The 10771-nt window shown below is 48.5% G+C and overlaps 1 protein-coding gene across 4 annotated transcripts in view; it reads right to left on the bottom strand.

The window, feature by feature from the left end:
* Positions 1–1313: 1313 nt before the first annotated feature.
* The window catches only part of Timeless (timeless circadian regulator), a 36411-nt gene continuing 26953 nt past the window's right edge, over positions 1314–10771 (bottom strand). For 2 of the 4 annotated variants that reach the window (XM_023707374.1, XM_023707377.1), the window contains 16 exons: positions 9698–9829; positions 9472–9623; positions 8514–8611; positions 8105–8237; positions 7799–8000; positions 7199–7341; positions 6566–6651; positions 6366–6480; positions 6192–6277; positions 5709–5851; positions 5147–5321; positions 5005–5073; positions 4776–4894; positions 2767–3001; positions 2537–2638; positions 1314–2436 (listed from right to left, as the gene is read on the bottom strand). In XM_023707374.1, coding sequence (XP_023563142.1) covers positions 2363–2436; positions 2537–2638; positions 2767–3001; positions 4776–4894; positions 5005–5073; positions 5147–5321; positions 5709–5851; positions 6192–6277; positions 6366–6480; positions 6566–6651; positions 7199–7341; positions 7799–8000; positions 8105–8237; positions 8514–8611; positions 9472–9623; positions 9698–9829 — 2064 coding nt within the window. In that variant the 3' untranslated portion in view covers positions 1314–2362. The remainder of the gene's footprint in view (positions 2437–2536; positions 2639–2766; positions 3002–4775; positions 4895–5004; positions 5074–5146; positions 5322–5708; positions 5852–6191; positions 6278–6365; positions 6481–6565; positions 6652–7198; positions 7342–7798; positions 8001–8104; positions 8238–8513; positions 8612–9471; positions 9624–9697; positions 9830–10771) is intronic. The other 2 variants (XM_023707376.1, XM_023707375.1) reach the window with 2 other exon arrangements.

The following is a 10771-nucleotide window of genomic DNA, read 5'->3' as shown; positions in this document are numbered from 1 at the left end:
GCACCACATGCCAGCCAGCCCGCCCCCTGGTGGGCTGAGCTGGCCACACACACACACACACACACACACACACACACACACAAATAAAAATAAAAAAAAAATAAAAAAAACAAACCAGAAAACCTAAATTTTAAGAACTTTAATTGAAAGTTTAAATTGAAGGTGCTGTTTGTAGACTTAATCACCCAATGAAAGCCCTGCCACCATGACAAATCCTTGAGTGTTCTCTTAAGATAATGATGCTGGTCATCACAGCTTCAGCATCCCTTGTTTTTTGTTTTGTTTTTGTGAGAGGTTTTGTTTCGTAATGCTTGGCCTCACTCTGCTGATCTCAGAGTTCCCTGGCTTTTCTTCCCTCAGTCCCTTCTCACCCTTTGCTGTCCTGTGTAGTGATTTGGTGAGAGACATTGTTGCTTTGTTGCCCATTCCACACACCCTCAGCACCACCCCTCCCCCATACCACATGAGTTTCAAGTTTTATTATTGCAATAAAAGTGCTTTATGCTGGCTTTTCTCAAAAAAATAAAAATAAAAAAAATAAAGAGATAAGATAGTGATAAATTATTAAGTGATAAACTATATTGACAGTGAGAAAGGGACTGAAATGTTGTGAAATATATATTTTATTTTCATCCCACTTGCTGACATACACCTCCTTGGAACCCCTGAAATGATGGGAGTGCTAATGAAGGATTGGTGGCTGGGGACCTCTATGTGGTCTCAGGATGGGGCCTGGTTGCCATAGGAACCAACCATGTGATCAGGAAATTGCAACTTTCAGTCCCACCTCCACCCTTGACTTCCTAAGGACATACAATGCCTGAAGCCAAAGAGGAAGCAATTTGAATTGATAAACCAACAGCCAATTAACCATGATTTAATTAGTCATGGTTACATAGTGAAGCTTCCATAAGCTCTAAGGATTTATTTTTGGAAACAGTGTTTTACTTTCTAGTTCAGGCTGGTACTGAACTCACTATGTGGACAAGGCTCCCTTCAAATTAACAGTGATCCTCCTGCCTCAGCCTCCCAAGTGCTGGGATCACAGGAGTGTATCATCATGGGTGGGAACAAGAGTTTTTTTTTTTTTTTTTTCCAGAACCAGGGATTGTACTCAGGCCTTTGTGCTTGCCAGGCAAGTGCAAGAGGATTTTTGAAGAGAGTTTTCTGTGTCTTCTATAGTGAAAGAAAAGGGAGGGCTCGTGGTCTCTTTTTTTTTTTTTGGCGGAACCAGGGATTGAACTCAGATCCTTGCGTTTGCTGGTCAAGCTCTTATCCTACTGAGCCATCTCCCCGGCCCCTCGTGATCTCTTTTAACTGTAATATTTTAAAGCTCTTCCAAAACCCCAGCAGGGCATAGCTGGGGAACTCAGCTTGAGATCTGCAACTGTTAATTTTACATGTTTAATTTAATGCCAAACACATCAAATACATTCATCGTGTGACACATATTTCATCTTAGCTCCACCTCAATTACAGTAACTAGACTCAATCTGGTGACTAGGAGGCGATCACGGGAAAAAGGAGGGTGAAGTGCCTCCTAAAAAGTGCAACCCCCTAATGCATCATGGTAGAGCCCCCCCATCTGGTGCTGGGTCCACCTCTAGCAGAAAGCCAAAAAGAACAGAGCAGTGGAGACAGCTGGGGTGCAGCTGAGTGGTACAGGGCTTGTCTGGCCTGTAAGATGCCCTGGGTTCAGTCCTTAGCAGCACAAAACTAACCAACTAAGCAACCAACCAATGGAGCAAAGAAGGGGTCCAGGGTGGCTTCTGTGTTTTCTTCTCATTTGCTAAGAGTCTGTAGTAACCAAAAAGAAGGAAAGAAACAAAGAAAAAAAAAAAAAAAGGTATCCTAGAATGGAAGCCAGGAGCCAGTTTGCAGAGAGCTTCTGGATGGGCATAATGATAAAATGGGGGAAGAGGGCCTGGGGATGTACCTCCACGGTAGAGCACTGATCTAGCATGTGGCAGGGCTTGTGTCTGATTCCAGCATTATGAATACAAAACAAAACTAGGAGAGGGCCAGGGAGATAGGTCAGCTGAATAAGTGCTTGCCTGGCATGCACAAGGGCCTGAGTTCAATCCCCAGTTCCCGCCCAAAACTGGGAAAAACTAGGACTGATTGTAAAACGGTCTCTCCAACACTGGTGACTAAAAATTCCCAGGCCCTAGATCTACGGAAGAGCTCAGGAGCCCAGGTTTGCATCCACTAAGAATAGATTCTGGGGCCAGGGAGATGGCTCAGTAGAATAAGCGCTTCTCTGGCAAGCGCAAGGGTCTGAGTTCAATCTCCAGTTCCGCCAAAAAAAAAAAAAAAAAGAATAGATTCTGGGTCCTCTCAACTCTGACTTGCCCCTGGCTCTTCAGTCTTCCTCATCCTCATCCTCAATCTGATATCGCTTCTTTTTTTGGATCACTGGAGCTCCTAGTTCTGGCGCTGTGGGAAGGATAGGGCGAGATAGTATCTAAATATGCGAAAAAGAAACAGAAAAGTTTTTCTTCAGAGTGAAGACAGACATTAGAAGGAAAAGACTCACTGCTTTTGCTTCTGCCCTCATCTCCTTCCTCCTCATCACTGTCCAGCAGCTGTCGCTTCTTAGGCACCACCTTCGGCTGCTCTTTCTCATCAGCAGCTTTTTCTAATGTAACCAGAAGAAGCACAAAATTAGGGAACTGGGCTTGCATATTCTCAAAATACCTTCTCACCCCTCCAAAAAAACATGGCTGGCACAAATAAGTGGTCAGTGGGTAAGCGGTCATACTTTACCCTCCAGTGATACCAATCCCGCTTTTTTTTCCCGAGCTAATGACAGGGCCTTGAGGGCTTCTGCCCGGTTCTCTCGCTGGTCTTCCTCGCTGAGGCCTTGCTCCGCAGGGCTGCCTAGCTCTAACTCGGGCTGTAGCTTCTCCTCTTCTTCTTGCTCCTTTGACCAACTCAAAGAAGCTGCCACTCTGCGGAGCTGGGTGGGGCTCAACTTGGCTGGGATGCGCCAGAAGGTTTCCTACAGAGACAGCAATTAAAAATGACAGCAAAGGGGCCAGGCATGGTATGCACAGCCCTAACCTCTTAGCGCTCTAGGAGGCCAAGGCAGGAGGATCATAAATTCCGGCAGAGCCAGGGCAACAGCACAACTACATCTCGGAGTAAAAAGTAAAAAGGGCTGGGTATGCAGATCAGTGTGCAGACCCTGGGTTCAATCTCAGTACTGCCCCCGCCGCCCCGCACCCCTGAAACAGCGAGGGAGAGGAAATGACAGCAAAGGAAAAGGACCAGCCTCTGTTCACCAAATTTTTCTATTACTCATTGAATAAATAAGACCACACATTAATGAAGATCCACAAGGATCATGGATTCTACTTGCTGTTTGTCTATAATACATACCCTCTTTCTAGGACAGTGTCTACCACATGAAGAGGTTCCCAGTAAACACAGCTGTTAACTAAATAAACGAATGGATCTCGGTGATCTAAAGGTAAACCATATGATCTGTGATCTCAAGAAACTCATAATCTAATAAGAATGAATCTGCCAAAAAAATAAATAAATGTGCTGTAACACTTACTAGATTAAGGCTACATCAAACTAATAACAAAGGGGCCAGAGGTGGGGCTCTGGCTATGGGAGCTGCACATGTGCATTTCTTTTTTTTGAGACAGTCTTGCTATGCAGTTTGTGCTGGCCTTGAACTCACTCTGTAATCCAGGCTGGCCTCAAACTTGTGGTGATCCTCCTGTCTCAGCCTGCCAAGTGTTGGAATCACAGGCATGGGTATTTCTGTCCCTCCTCTATGTTGCATTTTTTTTCCCTAATGCTTTTTTTGAGGTAGAGCCTCCCTATGTAGTCCAGGCTGGCCTTAGACTCACTTTGTAGTCCAGGCTATCCTTGAACTTATGATTCTCCTGCCTCAGTCGCTGGAATGTTGGGATTACAGGTATCCCAAGGATAGATATCCCAAGTAAAGGATTACTTCTACTTTAGGGATTAAAAGGATAACAGGGATTGCCTCTCTGAGGAAATAACACCTGAGCTGACTCCTAGGCTGAGATTCAATAGGAGGATGGGTGGGGTAAGAGCATGTGTGTGTCCATGCACATGTGTACAAGTGTATGTGTGAAACTGTGGCCATTCTTTTTTTTTTTTTTTTGCAGAACCAGGAATTGAACTCAGACCCTTGCACTTGCCAGGGAAGCACTTATTCTACTGAGCCATCTCCCCATAGCTGTGGCCATTCTTGCACAGCTGGAGCTTTCTGAAAGAGGAACTGGCATGATTATTGCTTACAGTCAGAGAAAAGCCTCCATTTGAAAGGATGACTATGCCAGGTGCAAAGCAGGTAAGTCATGGGACGGTTGACAGCCCACAGAGGCTGGCATGCCCTCTGTGGGCTACCCAGTGCTCTAGAAGAGCGACTGATCTCAGGAAAACTGTTTTTTGTTTGTTTGTTTGTTTTGCGGAACCGGGGATTGAACTCAGACCCTTGCGCTTGCCAGGGAAGCGCTTATTCCACTGAGCCATCTTCCCGGCCCAGGAAAACTGTTTTAGAAAGATAAAAACTGTATGGGATGTGGAGTGGGAGGGGAGATGAGATTAAAAAAGATAAATCTAGGGGGCAGTAGAGAGCATGGATTTGGGGGGAAGGAGACTGCAGAGAGAAGACCAGCAGGACAGTTGCTGGACAAGAAGTGAGGACAGGGGACATGAGGACAGTAAAGACGATAGCAGGTGCAACAGATGCCAACCGCTGCACTGTGCTGAGCACTCTGACCAGTACTTGCCTGCACAGAGGCAGGAGGCCGAATCCCTAGCTTGCGCAACAGCTGCTGAAACTGTTCATTTTCCATGGCTTCCTCAGTTTCTTCTGTCAGTGGCACCAGCGGCACTGGCTGGGAGCAGCCTAGAACAGGACTAAGAGTCACACATGGGAAAAAGCTGGCCCTCTGTTGCACAAGCTGGTGCAGTGGCTCCCTGGGATCCAGGGCTCTGAAACAACATCTGTCCACTCACCATCCTCCTCCCGGTCATCTGCTGCTCGAATCAGGCAGTTTTGGAGCCACAGCAGCGGGGCAGAAAAGCCTAAGGAAAAAGAGTAAATGTATTTGGCCCACCCTCCATTCCAACACCCACCTCTCTCAACAAAAGTCCTCACCTTCCTGATGCAGGCCTTGACCAAGGTACTCAGCTGAGAGGACTGAGTTACCATGGGCTTGTTCTGCTTCCAAGAACTCCTCTATTTCATCCTCCTCTTCACTCTCTTCCTCTGGCAAGTTTTCTTCTTCTTCTGGATCTTGCCCAAAGTCTTGCAGAGACCCTTCTGCACCCGGCTGGAATTCATTGGGTGGTGGAAAATGAAAAGGAGACAATATGAGGAGCATGGTGAAGTCTACCGACCTCCCCTCTGGAGAGGCCTTGTCAAAACAGCCTGAGAGGGGCTGGTGAGATGGCTCAGTGGTCTAAAGCACCTACTTGGAACAAGCTAAGCAAAGCACAAGGACCGCGGTTCAATCCCCCAGCACCATATACCAGCCAGCCCCGCCCCCTGGTGGGCTGAGCTGGCTACATACACACAAAATAAATAAATAAATAAATATATATATTTTTTTTAAAAAAAAAAACAGCCTGAGACAGGAGGAAGGGAGGTAGGGGTGTGTGGCCTGCCCCTGAGAGCACCTCAGGGGAACCTAGGCCAGCAGAGTCTGGACAAGACTTACTGTGCTGGAGGGTGCCAACTTCTTCTTCCTTTTCTTGTACAGCTCCCGCCGCTCAGCCACCAGCCCCAGGGCCAGAAGTTTATCCACAATTCGAGCCCTTGAGCGTTTGGCTGTTACGTTCTTCATGATATGACCAAGGATATCTATGGAGAGGGAGTGTGTGAATACCCAAGAACAACCGGGGAAAGGGATTAGTAACAAAAAAATCAGAGGTCTCTGGAAAGATGTTAGCTGAACTCCCTCCAATATGACACATATATAGCGAGTTTTGGAAAGAGAGGATGGGATAAGCTTTCCCTGGAAACAAGAAGAAGAGGGGCGAAAAGTGGACGGCCTGGCTCTCACCCCAACTATTCCTTGAGCTTCCACCTCACTCACCATCGGAGTCCTGGAACTCCTCAAAAAGCTGCTGCAGCTCCGAGGGGCAAAAAGCAGACGGCTGGCTCTCACCCCAGCTATTCCTTTAGCTTCCACCTCACTCACCATCAGAGTCCTGGAACTCCTCAAAAAGCCGCTGCAGCTCCAGCTCCTGGTCTTCTGTCCACAATACGATGTTAGTCCCTTTCCTACTGGGGGGCGGGTGTTGGTAGGAGAGGTGCTCCAGGGAGTGAATGGAGGATTGTCCAACCCCATTCCCTCCAAAGCAAAAGCTTCTACCTTTGGAAGTCCTTGACACTATTGGCCAGTCCCAGCCGCACCAGGCGGTGGATGACCTGCTTGCGTGTCCGAGCAGCATTAAGATGGGGCAGGATGGCTTCTACCACATCTTGACCTGCGATGGAGGAGTGATACAGTAAAGACAGGTCCTGGAGCCCAGGCTGCTCTCTTCAAAGTCTGCAGCCTTCAAGGTGCCACACCTTCTACATCTTTATGGGTGAGGTACAGTTCCCGAAGCTGGGCCTCCTCCTCCAGGCTCCACGCAGCAGCTCTACAACTGGAAGACCTGAAAAGGGAAAGGGGAATAGGTGTATGTAGGTTGCTGGCCCAACAGAGGAGACCAAAGCCCTCTGTGAGCAGTTCAAAAAGGAACAAGAAAAGTGAGATAGCTAACTCAGTGGAACCAGTTAGCAGAGCTCTAATGTGTGGCACCCTTCTCGCTTCCTTCCACTTAGGAACATCAGTGTGGTAACTACAAGACTGCCTAGCTCAGGCCTATTCCAAGGACTGAGAGTGCTGTGGGAAACAGAGACGCTGACATACTAAGGCGAGAGGACAAGAATTTCTTTGGATCCTAGGGTTTCCCAGCACATTGCCAGAGAGAGCTCATACAAAGTTGGGGGGCAATGACAACCCCTCCCCCCAACAACCACCCCTAACTGCTGTCTATGACAGCAAAAGAAACTAGAGTAGACAGGAGACTTAGGCTACAGTCCTATTCCTGTCGGGTAAACTCAGAGCAGCATTTTACCTTCTGGGCCTGTTTCTCACCTCTGAAAGGGAAGGAAATGTTCCCTGCCTCTGGTGCCCACTCCCGCCACCTTCAAGCTCACCCGCCATCCAGAGTGTAGCCCTCAGTCATCTCTCGAACCACGGCTGTGTTCTTCCAGAACAGCAGTTCCACAAAGGCTTTTTCGTTGACCATGGCCAATGCAAAGAACTTGGCCAGGATGTATTTGGCGAAAGTCACCAGCTCCTATAGGGCAGGAAGGCTGCTCTGACACCACAGCTCAGTCAGCCCAGACACAGATTGGCTGGCTCCAAGGCACTTTTTTCCTCCCTGTACACAGATGCTCTCTGCTCATGCAGACTTTTTTTTTTTTTTTTTGCAGTACTGGGGATCAAACTCGGACCCTTGCATTTGCCAGGCAGGTGTTTATGTCACTGAGCTATGTCCCCAGCCCCTTTTTTTTATCCTTGTTGAAATAGAGATCTTGCCATGTAGTGTAGCCTGGTCTTGAACTCACTTATGTAATGCAGGCTGCTCTCAAACTCACAATGCTCCTCCTGCCTCAGCCTCCTGAGTGCTCAGATTCTTTTGCTCTTCCTAGGCAGCTCCCTCAATCTGCCCGCCAGCCCTGCTTACCTCCTGGCTTCTAACACCTGAAGACCAGCCCCAGGCCCCCTGGCCCCAGTCCCTGGCAGCCTCTCACTTTGTAGGCTCCAGCAGCAGGGTCACTAAGCAGACGATTGAAAAGGAAGAAGACGGAGAGCTGGAAAAGCAGGGCTTCCATTTTGAGGTCGTGCGCCAGCCGGTGCAGCATCTTGACAACACAGTGGTTGGTGTGGGCACTGTTCTGCCGGTAACTCTGCAGCAGCAGCACGTAGGCTCGCACAACGTGTGAACATGCAAAGCTGCACCAAGACAGGAGGGAGGCGGGGTCAGCACCACAAGTATACCAGCCAGCCCCACAGCTGCAAGATCACTGTGCTGGGAGCAGCTCAGCCTCAGTGCGCACCGTTTCAGGTAGTCCAGAAAGTTAAACTCTTTTTCTGACACCTGCACAACTTGCAACTCCTCTTCTTTCTCTTCCTCCTCTTCCTCTTCCTCCTCTTCTTCTATACCACCTTCCTCTGTGCCCTGCTGCTGCCCTATACAAAAAGTGAAGATTAGCTAGGTGTGGTGGCACACATGTCATCTCAGCACTTCAAGAAACTGAGGCAGGAGGACTTCAAATTTGAACCCAGCAGGGAAAACTTGGTGAGATCTTCTCTCAAAATTAAAGGATGGCTGAGTGTGTGACTTAGTATGAAAGTCCTAGGCTCAATCCCAGTACTGGGGGGAAAACAAATGAGGACTTCTAGGTTTCTACGAAGCCGGTGCTAGAGTGCTGCTAAAACAAGAGGGCTGCAAAAGAAGAGACTCACGAGGAAGCGGAGCAGACAGGATCTGCTTCAGCAACTCTATCTCTTCCTCAGGGGAAATGTCTGGAAAGCCAAACACATCTCCTTCTGGCCATACCTCCCTGGAGGACAGAGGAAAAAGGCTTTAACAACAGGAAACAGGAGTTATGCTTAGAACTGGAGAAAGAACTTAAATGTATTTCTCTCGTCCTCTCACTGTGCAGTTAGGCGGGCCTTGAGCTCACTGGGTTTTTTGTTTTTTTGTACTGGGGATCAAACTCAGGACCTTGCACTTGCCAGGCAGGGCCTCATGCCACTGATCTATCTCCCCCCGGGCCCTCTTGAGATCACACTGTAGCCAAGCCTGGCCTCAAACTTGCAGTGATCCTCTTGCCTCAGTCTCCCAGGCGGACGCCAGTGTTCCTGGCTTAAATGTATTTCATTTGTCAGCCAGAAAGAGAATGCAAACTCATCACAGAGGTGAAACACACTCTAGGGAGATTTTTGCTCATAAGCCACACTGCAATGAAAATCATGTAAGAACAAAATGCAAACAATCTACATGTTGATACACAGACAGCAAATGTGCCTCTGTATGCAGTGATGTCTGAAAATCATTAATTACGGAAATATAACTGATGAAAAATGATGCCCGAAATATATGGAGAGGTTAAAAAATACTATGAGTCAGCACTTAAGGAGCTTTGTGTGTGTATCTATACACAGCAGACTCTGGAAGTTTACTCATCAAAATGGTGACTTCTCTTTGGCTAGCAGAGTTATTTTTTCCCTCCAATTAACTGGTTTCTAATATTTCTCAAAAACAGACCAAAAAACTCCACCAAGCAGCCAGTCAAAGCTCCCAGAAGTCAGTGCTCAGTTCTAGGTACCAGAGCCCAAGAGGACTTCGCTCTGCTGAAGAGAGAATGCTGCACCAAAATGAAGTCTCCCAAAGCCCGGAAGGGCGCTGAGTGGGGCTCACCGGGCGGATCTCAGGAGAGTCAGAGCCTGCGGAGCCTGGCCAGCCAGAAGACAGTCTTGGATCCTCACCATGGCTTCTACCCGCTGTTCTTCTACTGGGACCTCTGAGGCAGCATCAAATGGAACCATGGAGTCTACACTGAGCTCAGGATCCTAGAGATGGATAAGGCTATTTGTCCACTCATATCAGGTGCCTCAAAAAATCTGGGGTGTCTCCAACCACCTACCTGGGCACAGCACTGCAGCTGTTCAGCCAGCCCTGGCCACAAAGCCTCCAGCTCCTCTGCACTGTATGGCACATTACCAGAAACTACAGTCTGATCGAGAACCTTCTTCTTCTTCCTCTTCTTTCGTTTGTTCTGTGGGTGAAAGAAGTTGTTATGGTTTGTGTTGAATTGTCCTCCCAAAGCCTCATGTAAGTCATGGGGAGGACGCTCAGCGCAGGGCTTGCGGGGTGTGGCCAGAGGACCAGGGCGGGGCTTGGGGGTGGGGCAAAAAGGGCAGGAACCGCCCCATCCCCCACTGAGGCCTCACTGAGGTGTTGAGCAGGTCATCCTGGATGCTGCAGTGCCCCAGCTTCTCCTCCAGACCCTGTAGCTTGGGGCGGTGGCATCTGCAATAGAGGCTGCCTTGGGCAGAGAGGAGATGTTTGGGGAAGACAGAGGCACTGATCCTCCCAGGTCTTGCTACATAATTCAGGTTGTTTTAAACTAAGAAACCCAGGCTGACCTCAACTTCATGGCGATCCTCCTGCCTCAATCTCCTGAGGATTGGGATTACAGAAATCATTCTCAGGATTTCTCTACTCTCAAAATAGTCTGCCTTGGAGCCAGCTGAGTCTGTACTGAAACCTCCAGTAACTGTGAGCTAAATAAACCTTTCCTTCCTTCATTTTGCATGTTGGGTGTTTGTCCCAGCAATGAGAGAAGAGTAACTGAGACAGAATTGCATGACCATGGTGAGAGAGCTTAGGAAGTCTTTTCCCCTCAGTGTCTTTTTCCCTCTGCTACAAAACTAAGCAGGCTTGGTGTGCATGTCAGTAATCCCAGCAGTCGTGAGGCTGAGGCAGGAGGAACGCCATAAGTGTGAGGCCAGCCTGTGCTACATAGTGAGTTCAAGGCATGCAGAGTACATAAGCAACACCCTGTCTCAAGAAAACAAAACTAGGGCTGGTGAGATGGCTCAGTGGTCTAAAGCACCTACTTGGAACAAGCTAAGCTAAGCAAAGCACAGGGACCAAGGTTCAATCCCCAGCACCACATGCCAGCCAGCCCCGCCCCCTGGTGGGCTGAGCTGGCCAC

Source organism: Octodon degus, unplaced genomic scaffold (genome assembly GCF_000260255.1).
Source record: "Octodon degus isolate 3935 unplaced genomic scaffold, OctDeg1.0 scaffold00287, whole genome shotgun sequence".
Lineage (NCBI taxonomy): Eukaryota > Metazoa > Chordata > Mammalia > Rodentia > Octodontidae > Octodon > Octodon degus.
Note: the sequence above shows the minus strand (reverse complement) of the source record. Positions and strands in the feature narration are given on the sequence as shown.